This window comes from Alternaria ventricosa (assembly GCF_023758065.1).
Source record: "Alternaria ventricosa strain BMP 2768 chromosome Unknown scaffold_18, whole genome shotgun sequence".
Taxonomy (NCBI): Eukaryota; Fungi; Ascomycota; class Dothideomycetes; order Pleosporales; family Pleosporaceae; genus Alternaria; species Alternaria ventricosa.
The window spans coordinates 1-21112 of NW_026055698.1; the positions used below are offsets into that span (position 1 = coordinate 1).

The 21112-nt window shown below is 54.0% G+C and overlaps 9 protein-coding genes across 9 annotated transcripts; 4 read left to right on the plus strand and 5 right to left on the minus strand.

Moving 5' to 3' along the window:
- Window positions 1–129: 129 nt before the first annotated feature.
- J4E93_008699 (uncharacterized protein) lies at window positions 130–519 on the minus strand (the record flags this gene model as incomplete). The annotated part of the gene is made up of 1 exon (XM_049346597.1): window positions 130–519. A coding segment is annotated over one exon (390 nt), but the record flags the coding sequence as incomplete, so codon positions are not given.
- A 1693-nt stretch (window positions 520–2212) lies between these two features.
- Window positions 2213–3203, plus strand: J4E93_008700 (uncharacterized protein; the record flags this gene model as incomplete). Its single annotated transcript, XM_049346598.1, has 3 exons — window positions 2213–2341; window positions 2392–2682; window positions 2733–3203. The coding sequence occupies 3 exons, from the start codon at window positions 2213–2215 to the stop codon at window positions 3201–3203; spliced, it is 891 nt and encodes a 296-aa protein (XP_049196018.1).
- A 1429-nt stretch (window positions 3204–4632) lies between these two features.
- On the minus strand, window positions 4633–5973 carry J4E93_008701 (uncharacterized protein; the record flags this gene model as incomplete). Its single annotated transcript, XM_049346599.1, has 3 exons — window positions 4633–5277; window positions 5527–5844; window positions 5899–5973. 3 exons carry the CDS (start codon window positions 5971–5973, stop codon window positions 4633–4635), a joined length of 1038 nt encoding a protein of 345 aa, XP_049196019.1.
- A 1593-nt stretch (window positions 5974–7566) lies between these two features.
- J4E93_008702 (uncharacterized protein) lies at window positions 7567–8455 on the plus strand (the record flags this gene model as incomplete). The annotated part of the gene is made up of 4 exons (XM_049346600.1): window positions 7567–7576; window positions 7649–8130; window positions 8175–8336; window positions 8381–8455. The coding sequence occupies 4 exons, from the start codon at window positions 7567–7569 to the stop codon at window positions 8453–8455; spliced, it is 729 nt and encodes a 242-aa protein (XP_049196020.1).
- A 919-nt stretch (window positions 8456–9374) lies between these two features.
- Window positions 9375–10552, plus strand: J4E93_008703 (uncharacterized protein; the record flags this gene model as incomplete). Its single annotated transcript, XM_049346601.1, has 3 exons — window positions 9375–9573; window positions 9666–10167; window positions 10213–10552. The coding sequence occupies 3 exons, from the start codon at window positions 9375–9377 to the stop codon at window positions 10550–10552; spliced, it is 1041 nt and encodes a 346-aa protein (XP_049196021.1).
- An 844-nt stretch (window positions 10553–11396) lies between these two features.
- Window positions 11397–12464, plus strand: J4E93_008704 (uncharacterized protein; the record flags this gene model as incomplete). The annotated part of the gene is made up of 1 exon (XM_049346602.1): window positions 11397–12464. One exon carries the CDS (start codon window positions 11397–11399, stop codon window positions 12462–12464), a length of 1068 nt encoding a protein of 355 aa, XP_049196022.1.
- A 560-nt stretch (window positions 12465–13024) lies between these two features.
- On the minus strand, window positions 13025–14534 carry J4E93_008705 (uncharacterized protein; the record flags this gene model as incomplete). The annotated part of the gene is made up of 2 exons (XM_049346603.1): window positions 13025–13392; window positions 13448–14534. 2 exons carry the CDS (start codon window positions 14532–14534, stop codon window positions 13025–13027), a joined length of 1455 nt encoding a protein of 484 aa, XP_049196023.1.
- Window positions 14535–18582: 4048 nt separating this feature from the next.
- On the minus strand, window positions 18583–20145 carry J4E93_008706 (uncharacterized protein; the record flags this gene model as incomplete). The annotated part of the gene is made up of 1 exon (XM_049346604.1): window positions 18583–20145. One exon carries the CDS (start codon window positions 20143–20145, stop codon window positions 18583–18585), a length of 1563 nt encoding a protein of 520 aa, XP_049196024.1.
- Window positions 20146–20344: 199 nt separating this feature from the next.
- J4E93_008707 (uncharacterized protein) lies at window positions 20345–21109 on the minus strand (the record flags this gene model as incomplete). Its single annotated transcript, XM_049346605.1, has 1 exon — window positions 20345–21109. One exon carries the CDS (start codon window positions 21107–21109, stop codon window positions 20345–20347), a length of 765 nt encoding a protein of 254 aa, XP_049196025.1.
- Between the last annotated feature and the right edge of the window lie 3 nt (window positions 21110–21112).

Consider the following 21112-nt stretch of genomic DNA (forward strand, 5'->3'; position numbering starts at 1 on the left):
GGTTTGGGGGCGGGGGCTGGGGGCGCGGGTGGTGTGGCGGGTGGGGATGGTGGTGCGGCGGTTCTTGATCGGAGCTGTGGGTGTGAGGTTAGTCAACTGATGTTGAGATGGTATAGGACTTGGACTTACTAGTTCCTCTCGGTACTTCCTTTCCTGCTCCCATCTCTCCTGCTCCCTCAGAGCTCGCTGCGCCTCTTCCTCCTCCTCTCTCTTCTTCCTATCTGCTTCTTCTCTGGACTTTTGGATCATCAAATCCAGATCGCGTTGTTCTTTGGCTAGTCGGTCGAGCTCCGCCTTGCGCTGTCTCTCGATTTCTTCCTCTTCTGCTATTCTCTTCTCATATGCCCTCTTGCGTCGCTCAAGAGCTTCCTCATCCTCTGCCATCTTTCTTAGCAACTCCTGCTCATCTTCAGCCATCTTTCTCTCGTGGTCCCGTCGTCTTCTCGCAATGGCTTCTTCATCGGCTTCTTTCTTGGCCTGCCGCCGCCTTTCTTCCGCCTCCCTGAGGTCTCTCTCCATAGCTTCCTCCTTGTCCCGTCGCCTTTGCTCCACTTCCCGGCGGCGCTTCTCCATGGCCTCTTCTTCATCTCGCTGCTTTCTGTCCGCTTCCCGGCGGGCTTTGTCCCTGGCTTCTTCGTCGGCTTTTTGTTTCGCCCGACGTCGTTGTTCTTCTTCCCGGCGGCGTTTCTCCGTAGCTTCTTCTTCGGCTCTCTGATCCGCTCGGCGTTTTTCTTCGACTTCCCTGCGACTTCTTTCCCTGGCTTCTTCCTCAGCTCGCTGCTTCCTGTCCGCTTCCCGGCGGGCTCTGTCCCTGGCTTCTTCGTCGGCTTTTTGCTGAGCCCGTCGTCTTTCTTCCGCCTCCCGGCGGTTCTTCTCTTTAAGTTCTTCCTGCCCACGGCGGAATGCTTCTGCGGCTTCTTCGTTTTCTCGGCGTTTGTGTTCTCTTTCTTTTTCCAAGTCGCGGCGCATGGCGGCTTCTTCGTTGTCGCGGAGACATCTATTGCAAATTCCGTTTTGGTCTCTGGTTTTTACGGTGCAGCGATCTTTGGACCTCGGGTTGTCACGGTCACACTGTACGGTGGTCCTTTGGTAGTAGGGGCAGTCGCGAGATTCGACATAATCATCGATTTTGTGACCGCATTCAAGTATCGTGATTGTGTACTTGCACATGCTGGGCGAATGTGTGGGTGAGCCACGAGACGAACGCGAGTGCAGGTCGGCAGTGTAGTAGTGGGGTAGAGCGAAGGGATGTGGAAGGAGATCAGGAAGTGCTATGATAGCAGTAATAGATACTTATATGGCGCAGATGTTGACCGCCCCGTATACTAGTGAAGTGCTGCATGAGTGATGTACACGTACACGTAGTTGCATCATATGACTCTGAAACATGGCTGGAAGAAGCGGCCGGTGTTGTAAGCCTGTGAAGATACCGAATTGACAGTGCAAACATTAGTACAACTCATCAAACGGCAAGCCAGCCTGCGTCCGCGCAGAGCGCCGTCAATGAGGCGAACAGCGGCCGATTGGCCAGACACAATGGCTAGGGTATCTTTCCACCTACGACGGCACAGAGGGAAGAATCCTATGCGTCTCTCAGTCCACCGACTGCTACTCCTAAGGATGCAATGTCGCGAGGTGCCCCCAGCGTGTGTGTTAGCAGACCCACAGTTCCATCAGACGTGGTTGACCGCCGTAGGCGCATTCTACGAGCATCGATGCGGCTCTGTACCGAGCCATTTTTTGCGCAGAAACTAATACGGGACGTTGCCAACAAAGGAATCCGCAGGCTAGACTGCCGCGGATGCCAGAGAAAAATGAAGCTTCCGCAGTGCGCAGCAGCGACGAAACGCACGAGGACGGTGTCGGTGGGGATAGCTACGTGGCGGCCTCGACTGTACTGGGCATGGCTCGCTGCAGCAAAGGCGGTAATGTGTTTCAAGCAGCGAAGTCGTGGATCCATGTAGCTACGGGAGAACGGCGATCAGGTAATGCCATCGATCACGCAACACGAAGCGATGCTTGGGATGACCTGAACCATGCGGAGAAGCAGTGAGGAAGCGTCGAAGGTACAACGGAGTGGAGATGTTGGGCGCGGCCAATCAGAGGCGGCTGATTGCAATGACCCCTGCACATTTACTTGGCGCTTCGGATGAGCTTCATCGTTGACATCTTCAATCGACGCCATCGCCTCCAGCCCGCAGCACAACCCACCATGGCCTCAAGACTCGTCCCCCTCGCATGCAGGATTGCCCCACGCGCCTCGCGACAGTTCCAGAGGGCTCAATGGCGGGCTTTCAGCGTTTCGCGACCGTCATGGAACGAGAGCGGCTCGCTCAACGTTGTATGTAATTCATTCATCTTGCGCTGGAAGCCGAGCTAATCCGCCTGTAGCACCGCGACACGCCTCAAAACAACCTCAAAATTCCCTTCAAATTTACACCACAAAATGAGGAACTCATCCAAGAGATCGTCTCCCGATACCCCTCCCAATACAAGAAGGCCGCCGTCATGCCGCTCCTCGACCTCGGACAACGCCAGCACGGATTCTGCAGCATCAGCGTCATGAACGAGGTTGCGCGGATACTGGAGATGCCACCAATGCGTGTATACGAAGTTGCGACTTTCTACACCATGTACAACCGGGACCCCGTGGGCAAGTTCCACGTCCAGGTCTGCACAACTGTGAGTAGACACCATACTTGGCATTGAGGGCAGCTGCTGACAGAATGAAGACCCCATGCATGCTTTGCGACAGTGACTCGGTTATGAAGGCTTGCGAAGACGTATTGGGCGTACACCACGGCGAGACCACCGCAGACGGCCTCTTCACATTCTCCGAGGTAGAATGCCTTGGTGCATGTGCGAACGCGCCCATGGTCCAGATCAACGACGACTACTACGAGGATCTCACATACGGCTCGACAGTCAACCTGCTCAAGGCCCTCAAGGCCGCCGAACAATCTACCGGTGCGCAGCCTGGAGGCAAGGGTCTGGCATCGGGCAAGGGATCGCTGAACGTAGAGGCCGGTGCTGGTGAAGCTCTCGCCAACGAGCAGGGACGCCAATACGCGGCTGGCGGTCTCAAGCTGCCATCACCAGGACCATTGAGTGGAAGGAAGAGCTGCGAGCCGGCTGCTGGATTGACTTGCTTGACAAGCGAGCCCTGGGGTAACGAGACTCTGCGGAAGGACGGCGAGCTATAGAGGGTCTTTGTAAATACTGTAACATTTTCCCTTGCATTCGGAGTAAAGGTCTTGGGGTTGATCTCCCTGTAGACCATCTCAAATGTCACACTAGTTCAACTATTCACGTGTGTAAGTTTTACATGTGACACCTTACTCTAATCACTCTCCAGCCGGGTCATTTACAAACACTCAAAGACTGTCAATGCTTCTGGCCAAACGCTTCTAGCCCAGTAGCTCTCTGATTAGTTTGTACGACACCTACTGAACACGTAGAAATAGTATTTGGCTAATTCCATACCCTGTTTTTACCCCAGAAGCCTCTGAGTATTCCACCAAACCTTGAAACTTCAGCAATCACCAAAACCAACATCATGCACTTCCCTATCCAACCCGCCGCTAAACTAGCCTGCCTCCTCGTCCTAGTCACCGCGACCACAGCCCTTAACCAGATCTCCCCTACAACACTATCAATCCTCCCCTCCCGCTCCATGACCAACAAAGACCGAGATTCAACACCAACATCCATCACCACAGCAGCCAAAAAACGATGCAACATATGCATCGACAAGCTGAACACATGTCACAACGTACTTCAACCCCCCCTCTCCCACGTACGAAGACTCACACAAGCATCAATATCAGAAAGGAAAGAAGAGCTGGGAATACTGTCGCGACGAGCAGTGTGAACACTCTTATTGCTTTTGTCATGGGTGCAAGGGGATGTAAGTATCTCCATTCCAATATGAAAAGACAATGTAGAGCGGTACTGACGGGAGAAAAGCACATGTCCTGAACGTGAGAGAGGTTGTGGTGAAGCGCTTGGATGATGGGCTTTGAAAGGGGATGATTAGTTGTGCGGTGGAAGGGAGAGGGTCAGTGACGATATGTGCTTTTGTTCTACTCACGCATGAGGGATGAGGATAGGGAATGACGTGCTGGACTTGGCGAAACACAATCACTCGTGTACACGTCAAGCACCATCATTGATATAAAGCAGTTCCATTATCCCCAGTTTCCCAGTGGAAAGCATGAAACTATCTGTATTGTACAAGCCATGCCAAATCATGTCCGCTTCGCAGACTCGAATATACTTCTATGTATGATGCATGACCGCTCGTTCTTTTCCAACTCTAAAGAAGAGGAAGAAGGAAAAGTTGCATGTAAAGCTGTGCAACTTGCAAGGACTAAAACCCAGTCAAACGCCTTCGCTGTTATCCATGGGAGGACGTTCCCAAATCAGACCCCCAGGCCGTGCTGATCCTTCCCAAATGCAATGCTCGTGTGTTGTATCAATCGCTTTCGTTGACGTTATACAATGCCACCTGCTGTCGGTGGACGGTTTCGTGTATGCTTCTTCCCGTCGGAAGAGCGCTCGTAATGTGAAGTTTCTTGTCGATTTCTTCTGTTGTAGTTCGTTTCGACGATGGCGAAGTTGGGACTGTCTGTCCTACAAGAAGCCCGAGTTCCACTTGCCCATGAGCAGGTCTCGTGTCATCTCGAAGCTGAGCCAACTGCTAGCCATACTAGGCGCCACCTTGAGAAGGTTGGGCACAATACCCTTGTACAGACCCCGGAAGCCTTCTGTCTTGATGATCTGCTTGATGGCGTCGCCGATTCCTGCGTACTGGTATCCCATACCGCTCATGGTGTTGATCTGGAATCTCCGCCGCAGGACATCGAATGGGTATGTGATGGTCTGCGCGACAGCACCGGAGACGGCACCCGCTCCTAATTTGCCGATGGCACCCGGGTCTTTCTGACCCTCGCGTGTAAACTTGGTACGGGCGATCTCGTACACCATGAAGTTGAGGCCGACATACGGTGCGACACCAGCCACTGTGGGAAGGATGCCACGGTATAGCGCCGGGGTACCGCCCTCGGTCTTGTACATGGTTGTAAGCAGTTGCCACATGCCCGGTAGCTTCTGGCCGGCCTCCTTCTTCAGATCGGAGAACGATGCGGACTGGATGGATAGGCGTGTTCGGACGATATCGAGTGGGTAGGTGAACGTGACGGAGGTGATACCAGCAAGACCACCACAGAGTAGTCGCTGGTAGGCATCGAGGGGGGCGCCTGGTTCGCTCTCGAAGAACTAAGGCAAGTCAGCTATGAAAATTTGGGACATACCATGGCCGTCGTCGTCTTTGCAGAAACCTCCGTGTCCCTGAATATCTCCTCCCAGCTCACTTTGAGCTTTCCATCGGCGAAGCTTCGGATCCTTCCCCACTTACCGCCCTCTCTCTTTCGTCCGCCCTTACCTTATCCCATCCACCCCAATGTCTGAAAAGCAAGTCGCTCGCTGAAATCAAGAACACGCTGAACAGAAGAGAAATAGACGTACCCGCTTGTAGACGTTATATGCGCTGAACTGTACGGCCGAGTATGGTACAATCCGTATGCAGTTGGTACCGTTTCCGGCCATGAAGCCTCTCCATCCCTCCTCCCTCCACATCTTAGCCAGAGCCTTGGGTACGGACATCTTGTATTCCTCGCGACCAACGCTCTGGACTTGGAATAGAATCTTGAGGCGTTCGAGGGGCGATACGACGGTTCGTGAAACCGCGCCAGCTACGCCGCCGGCGACGAAAGAAGCCAGAACTGGCTGCGCAAAAACCTGGCGAACGCGCTGGAGACTAGTGATGTCGGGCGTGCCGAGGGGCTGCGATGAGGGGTCAATTGATGTCCTGCGACTAGGGATTTCACCTTGACTCACTTTTATGCCCTTGCCCGGTTCGTCGCTCATGATGGCGGGCGGTTGCGACTGCGGCTTCTCGGATGGTTTCGACATGACGCTGTTTGGCGTTGCTCTAAACGCGGCGCTGTTGCTCTGAAAAGCAGGATATTGTTGTCCGAGCGGGGACAAGTTCTATCGACGGAAAGAAAAGGTCGCGCGACGTAGTGTCGAGGTCATTGGAAAATGGTGTTGCGGAGGTGAAGACAGATTTCCGGCCGTACGAGGTGAGCAGGACTTGTCGATGAGCGGTGAATTCGATCTTCCATGCAAGGCAGCTTTCAGGTGAGTGTTTGTGTGTGTAGTCGCGCGTGTGTCATGGGCGTCGCTCCTCGGTAGGGTTGTCGTGTTTGGATCGTCTCTGGTAGCGGAGATTTGAGGATACCGCGGGAGGAAGGAGCGAATTTTAGTCTAGCGCCACGAATCGACGAATGCCATCAGCCATGCTTATAACAACCACGGTCCTCGCTGACGGCCCGGGTACTCGCGATCTGATACTTGGCTCTGGTTGACACCTGTCGTCTCCCTCCGGCATCAGCCCCTTGACGGGGCTGCCTGCGAGCTGCAATGATTCGACGCGCATCATGGCAACACGTCAGGGGAACACCAGGGCAGATGCACGCAAACTGGCGTTGCGCCTCAGTCACCCCTTACTAGACGACGCAGTCAGCTGCGCACTGTCACTCCTTCTGCGTCAGCCGTTGTTGGAAACACTATAGGATTCTGTTTTAGAGTTCTGCTGCTCATGATCTTGATAGACTGTATCTGTCTTGGATGGGTGTCGTCACATGCGGAATGGTACCGCCCGGGCTCTCCATCACCAGATACTGCGAAGGCATCCAAAACGTACCGTTCGATGAGCACACGACCCCACACCCAATTGAGATCGCGTGCTCACTAGACTCTGGAGAACAGCGGGGTACAAACGTCGGCCGTGGACGTTGACACATCGTAATCGTAGATTCGGCGTTCCGAGGTTGAAGACGATAATATCTCGGAGATGACCTCACATCTCGAGTCCGAGATCATGAGCTATCGCGAACACAGTGATTGTCCTTCAAGTCAAGTCAAGGTCGCTTGCAACATGTAGTTTCCCTAGCTATCGTCCTTTCTATCGCGAGTGTTTGGGAAGGACCTGGACTTGGGGTGACATGTCGAAATCGTTGACGTACGTTATCGATAAGAGTATATAAGTTCTGCGAAGGCGAAGGCGACGCACTACAGTTGCACCTTCCCTATGCTGTCACGTCGTATATTTCGGCAGCTCACAGATAGCTTGCTACTGGAGTCTTCCCATCATCCAGTAGCGCCAACGTGTTTTGGCTTGAGACACGCAACTCGTGACTCTCACCAATCCAGTCACAGGCTCTCAGACCGGCGTGCATCCTCATCTTCAACAAGATGGAAGTCACGCCAAGGCAGGGACTTCTTCGCCAAGGAAGCCAAAGTGCAAGGCTTGAAGAGTCGCGCTGCATTCAAGCTGCTTGAAGTAAATGCGCCTTGGTCTGAGGATGCGCACTGACTAACGCGCCACAGCTTAACACCAAGCACAAGCTTTTTCAGCCAGGTCAAACTGTCGTCGATCTGGTATGCTTCTCTGCTTCACTGGAAGTATGATGCTAAAGAAATTCAGGGTTTCGCACCAGGATCATGGTCCCAGGTTCGCCAGATCCATCTACACAAACTACAGCATCTTAATGTCTCCAGGTTGCTGCAGACCGTACTGCTCCAGAGGGCCGTGTCATAGGTATTGACTTGATACCCGCACAACCCCCGCGAGGCGTCTCCACCATACAAGGCGACTTCTTGTCACCTGTAATCCAAGACGAGGTTCGAGCCTATGTGCGAGATCCGGACCTGGGCAGACCCAGAAGACAGGTTTCCGGGAAAGCGAGCGAGGGACTTACCGAAGAAGAGCTGGACGACATGGAACGAGGATACATTGATATCGAACGACATGCCCATCTGGACGGCGCAGAACTCGAGCCGATCGGGCGCCCAGCAGAGACCAGTGACAGCGAACAAGATGCTCCAACTAGGCTCTCGTTGAAGGAGAGAGATATGCAGGAGGGTAGAGCAGTAGACGTGGTGCTCAGCGACATGTCAGAACCCTGGGACCAAACGGCCGGCTTCTACAAGAAGAGCCTTAGTGACCCATATTTTAGGATGATGAACACCAGCGGAAATGCTTTCAGAGACCACGCCGGCAGCATGGTGGGTAGTCCGCCGATCACTCCTGATTTTACTAAACTTCGTAGGACTTGTGCATGGCCGCCCTGACATTCGCTTTCGATACGCTCAAGACTGGCGGCCACTTCCTCTGCAAGTACTACAAAGGATCGGAGGAAAAGGCATTCGAGACAAAGCTGAAGCGTCTCTTCGCCAAGGTGTACAGGGAGAAGCCGGAATCCTCTCGCGCTGTAGGTTTTCTGCACAGTTGGCGTTCCACGCTGACTGGCTCCAGGAATCTAAAGAGGCGTACTTTGTGGCACTGCGCCGCAAAGAGACACCGACGAAGGAGGAGGTCTTTGGAGAATAATCAAGGAGAGACCGCCTTACGAAGTGCTTATTACTACTGTATCTCTGCATCTTACTTCGGCCCGAGAGGTGCAGATCCCAAGGAGCTCTTGAGCACGTTTTGCTATTGAGACAAGGACTATACTCATCGGCGCCCACATTCCGACGTCATGCAGCCACATGGATGTATCACACACACCGAAGGAGCGTTGAGAGGTTAGATCCCGGTTAAGAAACCCATCCACACACCGCGTGATGAGCTAGAGCTCGCTTAGAAGTGGCAGCATGGGAGCCTATGATGTAGTTACACTCGATTGCCAAGCTCAACTTGAAAACAACGTGGCGTTTTCAGAAGTGCATGAGAGAAATAGGTAACAAGTGCGTGCGTCGGTCCTGGAGGATGAGGGCGCGTGCTGCCTCGAGATGCCTCGATGCCAACATGGCCGAGTCTTCCCAAGAGTCAGTCACATGGCATATGCAGGTGGCGGCGGTTCATCTAGTTGGCGGATAAGAGCCTCAGACCCGGTATTAATGGCAGGCCGTGGTACCTGGTGACGGATCTGGAAGCGTCTCGTCCCATGTTCGGGAGATATGTCAAGCATTTTTGTGGGCCCATGTGACAGGGATGCTGGAGGTGTGAGGTTGCTTAAGGCACTGCATTAGGACATGCTTGCACGCTGGTCCAGTAGGGCGCCATGCGGGATTTGATGTATTCTGGAGTTCCTTTGACGATGTCGGGTGCGCTCGAGGGAAGTGGTCGCGCTGGAACAAAGAGGGCGAGGACGGCCAACTTGACTCGCTCGGCTGGCCTGAGCTGGGGTTGCAAAGCTTCTAGAGCCGAAACCCAAGCTTATCACGAACCGCACGTTTTCTCCCATCAACGGATCAACCCACCGATCAATCTAAACCGAGTTGTGCGACGTGGCCAATGAGTGCCGATAATGGATTTCAATAACCCTAATGCGTATGGCGGCCAGTTCGCCAATTCCCCGCAACACGCCCAATTCGATGCACAGGCGCGGCTCCAGCAGCAAGCCAACCCACATGGGCAGTACGGGCAGTCCCCGTCGTTCCCGGGCATGGGTGGCGCCATGGGGAGCAATGGCATTCAGCCAGGAGCCCCGTATCTCCAGCAGCGAGGTAAGCCAGTGACGTGCGCGTTTCTTGTCCTGTCCTATCGCCGCCCGTGGGCGCGTTCCTGGCAGCCTGGCTGACATGACACCATGGAGCAGCCGCCATGCAGCAGGCGCAACAACAGCAACAGCAGGCGCAACAGCAGCAGCAGCAACACCAGCTGTCGTCGCCGAGCCCCTACTCGAACGCGCCCTACGCGCAGACGATGCCCTCGCCTGCCCACCACCAGTTTGCCCAGAACCGCCAGACGGCCTCCCCTGCCAGCACCACTGGCCAGGCACCCTATGCGACACCGCAGCCACAGCCCTCGCCCAGCAGCATGCAGACCAACGGCCAGCAGACCCCCATGAACCTCCAGTTGCCCGTCAAAGCGGAGCCGCCCCAGGTCCAGACGCCCGTGAAGCAGGTGCCCCCGTCGCCAGTGTCGCCCGCCAACCCGGCGCGTAATGCAGACCGCGTCGCAACCCTCCTCGACATCAACAGCATCCTCATCAAAGAAGTCTGCGAGCTCCAGACGCAGGGCAAGGCAGGCCAAGTAGGGCCTACGCCAGGAGGGAAGCCCGAAGGCGACAAACCGCAGCCATCCAAGGAATACGTAGAGTGAGTGCTGCGCATCCCTTGCGCGACGTCAGCTAACAAGCCCAGCTATATGCGCCGCCTCCAGGCAAACCTCGCCTACCTCGCGCAGAATGCGGAGAAGGTACCAAAGCCTGGCCAACAAATACAACCGGGGCCCGCCATCATGTCGATACCCGCTTCGCCCGCCGAGCTCGTCAAGCTATATACCAAACTGCAGGAGCTGTTCCCAGGATGGAAGGGGCAGACCCCACAAATGAAGCAGTCGCCCGGGCCGCAACGGATGAACTCGAATGCGTCACAACCACCGAATAGTGCAGGCCTGCAGCAAAATTGGGGGCAGAATGCGATGCAGCAAGGCATGCAGCAATCACAACAGCAACAACAAACCAAGCAAGAGAACCAATAAGGGCGGGCTAGCAACCTCCATCGCAGGCGTATGGACGGCGTTACTGTACTTTTATACCTCGTGTAAGATTGGCGTAGGCAACATGTGCTTGCCATGGGTGTTTGAAGAGATGCGCACAATATCTGGACATTCGGTACTTGTGGAAGATCATCGTCATTAGGCACAAGCAGTTCAGTCGAAGGAGCGTTATCGATAGGCGATTGGCACTGGATACATTTCTATAATTCGGAATTTAGATTGGTCGATACAGGCAGCTGCGGTCGCAAGAAATATGGCTAATGAGATGCTGGCAGATCGGAAGGCACCAGAGAATCTGCATGCCCAGGTGGCGTCATGACGGCTGATTTGGTACAGCACACGTGGGATGACAAAGCACGCTTCCAAGGTGATGTCACTGGCTCTCAGTCGCGCCTTCTTCTTGACATCTCCTATCTGCATCTTTCCGAACGGCAACGCATGGCAAATGTACCTCTTATGTTTACTACAGTGTTAATGCTAGGCCAACCCTCGGTCGGCTGCGTTGACGAGTGGAGTCGTTGTCCGAGACGGATCCAATCACGCACAGCTATGTGCTGAATAACGCTTCATGGCGATGTGTAAGGTCTTTAGTCAAACGCCAATCTACAAAGGTGGAGGGACATGAACTGTGCACAATTAAAGCATGCTGACATACCTATCACTAAGGGCATCAAAATTATTACTAACTAGATACGAGATGCTCATCATGACTATGCATCCAACAGTTCCCTTTGGTATATATATACATGGCAGTCGAAAGCGCCCTATGTATCTCGCTAACTACACCACAAGATACGACTACCATTCCATTTTATAGCACAGCGCAATGTTCCCTAGAAGACTGACTTCCCTACTGTCTTTGGCCCTCTTAGGTCTCGGCACATCATCCTCACCTCTCCCTGGTCCCGCCCTTCCTCTCCCAGCCAGAACAGTAGCTCAGCTTTCAACAGTCCCAACCTGGCTGGAGAACCTCGCCGTCCGGCCAAATGGCGATTTACTCGTCACCCAACTGGCTCCAGTCCCCATACTTTACACCATCAAGAACCCGTCACTAGGAAACGCAACCCTAGAACCCATCTACGAGTTCCATGCCGCCAACGTTACTGATCTCCTTGGAATCACAGAAACAGCCCCAGATACATATGCCATCATCGCCGGAAATGCAACAACCAACTCAACTGGCTACGCCGGTACCTGGTCCGTATGGCAAGCCGCCTTCGCCTCTCCCGACGTCTCCACACCTACAGTCCACAAAATCGCCAACGTACCGCGGGCAAAGTTACTCAACGGCGCCGCGACCCTGCCCTCTGACCCTTCCATTGTCATAATGGCAGATTCTCAATATGGCCTCCTCTTCCGCTTCGATACCAAAACTGGGACCAGCGAGATCATCGCCGATGGACCAGAACTCAAGCCTTACCCAGAAATGCACAATGGTACCGTGGGGTTTGGTGCCAATGGTCTCAAGATCCGCGATGGGTGGGTGTACTTCAGTAACTCGGACCTCATCGCCATATACCGCGTTCCCATCACTTCAAGAGGGTACATATCGCATAGTCCCAAGGCAGTCGTGGAACTATACGCCAATCTGACTGCGGTGGCCAACTTTGTAGATGACTTCACGTTTGGTCTAGATGGCACGTTGTGGGCTGTGAGTAACTATGAGAACACAGTCATTGCTGTGAGTCCAGGTGGGAAGAAGATGGAGGTAGTGGCGGGTGCAAAAGGGTCAGTGACGTTCGCAGGGGATACCGCGGCAGCGTTTGGGAGAACAGACAGGGATCGGGATGTGCTATACGTGAGCACTGCTGGAGGTTTGGCCATGCCTGTCACTGGGAGTGTTGTGGCGCCGGGGAGCATCGTCGCGGTTGATACCAAGGGGTACGCGTGTTAGGAAGGACATGGTTGGCCTTGCGAGACTTCACGTGTGTACGTCGCCGTGGCGGTGTCAAGCTAACTGCATAATCTCTATGTAATTAGAACAAGACGTGAGATTAAGATTGATGCATCAGTGCTTCGTCGTTAGAACAGAGAAGAAGCAACATAGCAGCAGCGTCATTGGGGCTTACGTCACTGAATGCTTCTCTCCGACCCAACTTCACCGCGTCAGCTCTCTGCAAGTCACAGAATGCAAGGGACAAGAGTTGAAATCAACAGTCTTCTATTCATCACATACATCGCTACACCAATCCACCACACCCCCTCAAACACGCCTGTAACTAGAAGTTAAACAAAAAAGCAATATGCTGAAGCGATCGTTTTGCATCAGAGTGCGCATACGTTCGTTCTATGCCCATGAATTTCCCCAGAGAACAAAGCCTGATCCCAAGGATATACCCAAAAATATACACACGTACAACAAACATCTAGAAGTCTTTTAACCACACACAAAAACGCCTAACCCATCCGTCTCATGGTATCGAAAAGAAGAGACAGAAAGAGGAAGTTAGGCACTTAAGCAGCCCCAGCGTAGACCTTGCCAACAGCCGAGAGGCCGCTACCAGAGTTAAGCTGGTTCTCACCGTCGCCGACCATGAACCAGGAGTAACCCTGGACATCGTCGGAGCCGTCGAGGTACGCCATGGCTTGCTTGAGGAAGGCCGCGGCCTGCTCCTCAGAGGCGCTGCCGGGGTTGAGACCGAACTCTGTGACCCAGACCTTCTTGTTACCCATGGACGCGGCCTTTTCGACTTGGGCTTGGAAGCGGTCGATGGTCTGCTCGTCGTAGATGTCGTAGAAGTGGATGTTTGTTGCGTCGACGTGCGCGTCGGGGCAGCAGTCGTTGAAGCGGCTGAGCCAGTCCAATCCCATCGGGGCAGGGCCTTTTCAGTCAAGTCAGTATGTGTCTCACATGCAATTCGTATAGCCGAAACTTACCGTTGGTAACGGAGGGTCCGACAATGGTGATCTCGGGGTGGGCGGCCTTGACGGGGTTCATGTATTCCTTCCAGGCGGTGCAGGCGGCTTCGGGGCTCAGGTTGCACTGCGAGGTGTGGTCGCACTCGTTGAATCCCATGACGGCGGTGGATCCCTTCTTGACGGCTGTGTCGACGTTGGCGAGCCACTCGTCGGCAGAGGACTTGCTGGGACCGTGCATCATGGGGACGAAGGAGGTGCCGATGTCGTTGCTCTCAACCTGGCCCCAGTTGTAACCGAAGCCGAACTTGCTGCCGAAGGTGGTGCAGAGGTGGGCCTCGTTGTAGGCGAGACCGCGCTTGACGCCGCTGTAGCTGTTGCCAGCAGTGGGCGAAGGAGCAGCAGAAGAAGAGGCGACAGAGGTGGCCGACTCGACGGGCTTCTGGGGAGCGGATGCGGTGATCTCAGGGGTCTTGGAGGTGGGGGCCTCAGGAACGGCAGGGTACTCAGCCTTGGAAGACGAAGCAGCAGGAGGAGCGGCGGGGTACTCGGCAGCGGGAGAGGTGGTGGCCTCAGCTACGGGGGTCTCGACCGTGCTCATGGTAGCCGAGGAGGTGGGCTTGTCGGCAGGAGGAGCGGCAGGGTACTCAGCGGCCGTGGAGCTTGACTCAGCGACGGGCATGACTGAAGAAGGGACTCCGTATCCATTGCCAGCGGCAGATGAGGTGGGCACAGCAGCACCGCCTCCGGGAGTGACGGTGACAGTGACCTTCTCGGAAGCAGTCACAGTGACGGTTGCGCCACAGACACCAGTCGAAGCATCAGCGGCCTCGACCTGCTTGTTGCCTCCCGCAAGACCGGAAGGCTTCTGGTAGACGGTCTCGTACTGAGTGTAGGTGGAGGTCGAAGTGGTGTCGATGGTGGTAGTCTGTTCACCAGGGTAGGCACCAGTACCGGTAGCCTGAGCCATGGCAGTGGTGTTTGAGTTACCCCATCCGTTGACAGGGTAAGCAGCCCTGTGGTGGAACTTCTCGTGCTGGTAGTGGGGAACAGCCGCAACAGCGGAGGCGAGGGCCAAAAGGCCGGTGAACTTGACAGAGGCAGACATGTCGATGTTCGTTGTAGATTGCAGGTTAAGGATGTGCGTTACGCTTTGCTTGTAGGGTATCGATGAGTAAAAGCAGTGTGCGGCTAACCTGAGCGCGAAATCGTTGGACAGTCGAACAATGAACGTGGTAGTCAGAGAGCGACAAGAGAATGTACCGAGCAGAAATGCTCAAAGGAGTGGACAGGCAACGACCGTGTTTGGTGTGAGTCTGAGGATCAGGATGTGACAAAAAGAACGGAGAGGGCGGGTGATTTTCAACTTGATATATTTTTCGCGGGGAATCCGGGCGCTCGATCCTTTCGCACATGCGCCTGGCTAGAACCTTTCACACCTTCAGGCTCTGCGCAAGCGGGTAAGCCAGGGGTTCAGGTGGAAATAACCCATGTGGCCATTCACAGCTCAGAAGAGGCCTGAGCCGCTAAGGTCGTGGTCCGTCTTGATTAGCTACCGCATGGCGCCGTGCGTTTCACGTAGCCGCCACATTCAGGTACACCCGCTCACGCACGCATGCCAGCAGGGGCCGTATACCGTTTGCGTCGGTTTCGGTGTCAGATCTGCTTTTTGCGTCTGCGAGCTGCTCTATCGATAGATGTGAAAGTCATCCTGTCAGAGTGTCAGACACGTCGCCCACGTGAATGTCGTCGACGGCGGTCGCTGTGCGTTGGTCCCACATAGTGACAGGACCACAGATCCTTCACAAGCCTTGGTACTCGCGGAATCCAAAGGGGTGGGGCCGGGCGCAAAGACCGCGCGGGTTGATCGAGTATTCTAGACGCAGACGCTCTCATTTCCGAAAGTGTGATCGCCTCTGCGGGAGTCTGACCAGTTCTATCGAGCGATGACGAGGCCCTCATCCCGGCGACCATCGTCCTGTTTGTTGAGCGGTTAACCGTGTTTGGGCTCGCGACCCAAAGGGGCTCAGGACTGGAGGTGTGCCGAGAGGGCGTATGCGATGCTGACGAGGCTTTCTCGTATCGACGAGTCAACACTGAGGCGGTCCGATGCAAAAATACCAACCGATGTGGCACGGCAGGCCCTCCGCGCGCGACCTCGTACTCAGCCGGCTCCCTTGCTCATGCACTTCAGCTCAGCTTAGCACACTACTGTTATCCATTGTTATGTTCGCAGTGCTCTGAAGCGTCGACAGATTCACAAGTCACGATAAGATTATTTCCGGTGTTCATGGACAAGGTGTCGGGTCGCATCAACGGTGACCTTACACCCACGTCAACCACAACGACAACGTGGTACGCACGCGAAAGCGCTCCGCTAGGCTGGTCCTTGTCACAATTACCGACATATCCCTCCCTCTATCGGGCTCCGAACGTCTTTGTTTTCTTCTGTCTGCCGATGAACAGATAACGCAGCTGTGACGCTTCCACCGACGTCACACGATCACAACGAGAACTCCCCTCATATGCGCCTGAAGACATTGCGCTCGAGATCTGCCTCCCCGATTTTGTGCCAGCAACAAGAGAATCGATTCTCCACGGTGAAGCACCTCATTCGCTGGCACACTAACACGCATCCAATACGAGTTGAGTCGAGGCGACTGTCAACCAGCCCTGCGCTATCGATATAACCTATCGATAGGAAGGAGGTTCCTGCATAAGCGCTGCTGGGCTTGCGCAGCCTAACGCATGCGCTCTGCGCCCGGTGTGTCAAACTTCATCTCCCAACAGCTGGGCATGACATGTGTCTACGTTGGCCATTGTTTGTCGTTCTGAAAACCTTGGGGCTGGGAATAACGACGAGGTTACGATATTATAGCTCGTCGCGAGGTCGCGAGTACACGTAATGATCTCCACTCACTCCGACAGTTCTGGATCGTGGGCACGGTTCGGCATCGGAAGCAACGACCCGGGCGTGGTGCGTGGGTGGCCTGGATTCTGTGGTCCAGAATCTGACAGTGCCCAGGTGCGCACGTGATATCGGTAGATCGCAGAGCACACGGTCTTTGGCACAAACTTACGAGCTGAACAAGCCGTGATGCAGGGCTTCTCTGCATGTGTACGATGGTAAGCCCCGAAGTGTCGTGAAACTGCGTGTCCCAGATCATCCAAGGTGGCTGGTCGGCTAGGATGCACTGCCCTGCAGGTGACGTACAGTGTCGATCGTCAGGCACCTGTACCGGTATGGTAACTTAGCCTCTTTGGAATTCCAAGGACTGGGACCGATCGCATCATGTCGCTCCGAGACGGCAGTCGAACATGTGGTTCACTATCGCAAGGTGTTTCAAGACAAACAGCGGTTCGCCGAAAGCCAGTGAGTTCCGAAACGCTGGTGGCAACAGTTCATTGCGCAGACTGCTAAGTCGGTTGACTTTGGGTTCTTCGGGTTGACGTTGTCGTGGTGAAACGTCGGCGTGAAGACCCTGAAAGCTTGACGATGGGTGGCAAACCTTCACGCAGTTGTGTGGAAGGAACGTGTGGGTGTAGACACGTGCAAGACTTTTGCTGCTTCCCAAGAAGTGAGGACATGGTCATTACAATACAACAGTATATCTAGGAATACCCTCATCGTACGCAATGCTTTCCTTCCTTACGTATGACACCCTCTTTGCAGACCATATCACAGCCCATTTTCAGTGTCACAGCACACCCATCCGTACACCATGTATACTTTGCGCCAGGCAAGCAAGTAACCTCCCCCTCTTGATCGCAGGCCAAACAGTCTTTCACCACCCGTCTCACAGGTTCCGCAACAGCGAAGAAGCGGGTCCAGTAGTTTATCCTCCTCTTAGTCGCCCTGCTCTCTTCATCTCGTCCCGCAGAAGGTGTTGCGTTATCCATACCTCTGAAATCTGATGCGTCGATGTACTTGCTCTTCAGAGTGAGGATGGCAGAATGCATAGCGCTGATGTTGCGTGCCCTTGATGCTGTGTCTCGAACTTTCACGGGTACTTTAGCTTCGGAAGCTTGGGCTGACTTGGCCTTGTAACGTGAGTGAGCTGATGTGGTGGAGGATGTAGAGAGAATTGCGGAAGCGGTGGTTATAGTACTTACGTTAGGTGGAGTTATCGATGCTGACGAAGTATCTGAGCTATTGGTAGCTATCGCGCTCCTTGTAGGCCAGTAGAATTCGGAAGTATTTGACCCAGAGATAATCGGTATTGCGAATGGTGTCGCTGGTATTCCAGATGCGGTACTGCTCAATACCGAGAAAGCAGGGAGGCTTCCTGACGGTATGCTCAAGGTTTCCCAGCGCGTTATCCAAGGCAATTCGGGTATCCAGGGAATGCCAGAGCTAGAATTTTCAGGTAGGGTATGCGACATGGTGTGGGAGCAAGTAGTACTTTTAACCATTGGAATGGTTGGGCTGGCAGACGTGGCAAGTGTATCAGTCACCATCGTACTATCTGCACCTGGAAGAGATCCAGAAGCCATGGAGGTCGGTAAAGGATCATATGTAAAGGACGGTAGAACGAGAGAAGTGGTACCAGAAGGCCATAGTGGAATACCGTCGATAATGCATGGTTCAGTGGGATGGGGGCATATCAGAGTAACCGCTGTGCTAGTGGGTTTACTGTAGTCAGGTCCATCGGACGGTGCCGTCACTGAGCCTGGTGGTGGTGGGACGGCGAATCCGGAGGTATAGTTGCCAGTCTCATGAGGCGGCATAGAAGGTAGTGTGGTTGTGGTCGTTACAGTAACCTTAATGTGCGCGGTGGAACTGCTTGTTGGGGGCAGCTGATCGGTTGTCGTAGATGTTTGATTGCTGGTCTCGTCGTTGGGACCTCCTAGAGCGCAGCTGGCTAATAGTGCAACAAGGCCGAGATACATATTGCGAGTGGACATGGTAGCGGCGCTAATATATTTGCAAAATAGTAAGAGGATCGATGTATGTCGCAAAGGAGAGGTGTCGGAGTGTCGTTTTATCGCGAACAGATATCCACACTCGCTAAATGCATCACTGAGTTGTTCATCGACGTGTCAACATATCTTTTGTGGTCGAATATCGATACCGACAATCAGCAGTGAAGCGTCAAGGTTGTGAGGATTGGAAGCGTGCTCATTCAATCAAGATGTGCGCCATGTTCATCTCCCATTCATGTCCTGATCTCTGCCGCTTTTCTGAGTCGGTTCATGACCGCAGCGGCAATATCGTCACCTGTTTTATCGTCGATTCCCTCCACATATATGACCTCGACGCCTTTCTTGTCGAGCTCTCTTAGTGCTGAAAATAGGCCTCTGGCAACATCCTCAGTCTTCGCGCCAAGATTGATCTCCCAAACCTGGACTGCCTCGGGCTTCACAATGTAGTGGTCGGCGTGCGGTATTTGGTGCTGGGTGACAGATCGCAGAAGGTTCGAAAGGCGCGACGGCGAGTCGTTGGCGTCCAGAGAAGCGGCCGTATCTGGTGAAGCGCAAATTCCTGGTCCATTCGTATCCGATGTCTTCACCTTCTCGGCACCCAAACCCAACACCTTATCCCAACTCTTGGTCCGAATGACACCAATGCGCCTCTTGCTCTTGAGCTCGTCCGATGTAGGTTGACTCGCGCCTGCCTCGAACAGAAGAACCGATGCCTTCGGACTATAGTGTCTGTATTTCATTCCAGGCGCGCGTGGTTTACTCGAGTCTTCCGCTTGCTTATCCTTGTATCCGACAACTACATTCTCCCATCCCGGGCATTGCCGTAGTTGTTCCACAGTGACGCCACCCGGTCGCAGTATCGCAGGTGGGCTCGATAGTCCGTCTATGACTGTGCTTTCAACTCCCACTTCGCATGGCCCGCCATCGATTATCAGATTTAGCTTGCCGTTCAAGTCGTCGTAAACGTGTTCCGCAGCGGTGGGCGAAGGTCGTGTGGACGCATTTGCGGATGGTGCGGCGAGTGGGCGACCGCATAGCCGTAACAAGGACAAGGCGATGATAGAACGCGGCATCCGTGCGCCAAAAGTCGGAAGACCTGCTGTCACCTCTGGTGCGAGGATCGAATTCTCAGGGGCCGGTAGAATGATAGTAAGCGGTCCAGGCCAGAAGCGCTCAATCACCGGCCTGTAGATATCCGGTATGGGGTCCTTTCCAACATCCTTCCCGTCTCCTACGACGTCTAGTTTGCCCAAAAGCAGCGCTCGCAGCTGAGGCAACGAATGTATATGGACAATCAAAGGGTTGTCGGCTGGTCGTCCTTTGCTCGCGAAGATCTCCTTGACCGCCGCGCTTCTTGTCGCATCCGCGCCAAGTCCGTATACGGTCTCTGTTGGAAAGGCGACCGGGGTGTTCGTATTCACAAGCTCCTCCGCTGCTTGCTTCAGTGTTCCGGCATTAGCCTCGCCCTCTGTGTGGTCGTATTTTATGTCCCATTCGTCGATCAAGTCCTCTGACTTCTTGAACGTGATTTTCCCCAGTTTTTGAGGATCCACGCGCCGAACGCTAGTTTCAGGCATCGTTACGACGGAGATATTGTACTTAGTTGGGGCGGTCGCAGTAATCGGCTCGTAAAGTTTGGCGGTGGGCGTGAAGGAGTTAATTGATCTCCTCAGCGTGGTAATCGGGACGCGGCGGGGCTCTGATGCAGCGACTTGCACCAAAGAACGTATGGAAGCGATATGGAGTGAATTATTCGTGGGTTTGACATTTGGGATGCGGGGATGGCGAGTGGGCATTAGAGTGATGACTGGTGAAAGCCAAAATTTCTCGGAACGTTGTGGGGCTCAGTTCCGATGGCACGCGACGTCATGCCGGGAGAGAACGCACCTGACGCGCTCGAGACTTTCACAACGACAACACCAACCCAGCTGTGGTCAAATGGCAATATTTGACAAACGACATGGTATTTCCTATCGTTCTTTCCCTCTGTGCGCCTTAACTACCAAAAGTGTTCGTCATCGAACCAAAATTCTGACCTAGTTGCAGCCCTTTGTTCTCACCAGAACCAGAGAACGTAGTGGTATTCTGATGCGTCGCAGCAGCAGCCTTTTGTAATGCGCTTTGCATCTGTTCGTCATCCTCGCCCAAAGCGTCCTTCAGCAGAGTTGAGACTTCCGGTTCATTCGCAACAAGCTCCTCTACGTCTTCGTTGCACAATCGCTCCCTATTCTTCTTGATACCATCTGGAAAAGCGGCTATGAGCTCGTTGACTAAGTTGGTAATAGATTCAACGAGCTTGATAAAACCCTCGCGAGAGAACAGCGCCCATTTCGTTTTGGTGTACAAACCGTCCTTCGCCTTGGATGCTTTGTTCGTTCTGCCCAGAGCCAGCTTGTTCATATTATCACACAACTTCCTCATGCGATCGCTGAGTTCAGGCTCCGATGATCTTCTCTCCAAGCTTTTGGCCTTATCCTCTGTTGCCTGGAATAGCTTGATGATCTGCCGAAGCGTCCGTTGCGCGATCTCTTGCTCACCCGGAGAGCAATGAAGAGGTGTCTCATTGTCCGTGTCTGTAACACCGACAACGCTGCCCCAGTGAGAGAGCCGAATCTCGGATAGATGGAGCCTGATGCGGTATGTCTCGAAGTCTTGGCCAAAGTCTTTGGCTACACGAACATACTGAAAGCATTCAAGGGCGTTATTGAAGAGTGCAGCAATGCCAAGAGCACCAAGAGTAAGTCCGGCTGCTTCTGCCATGCT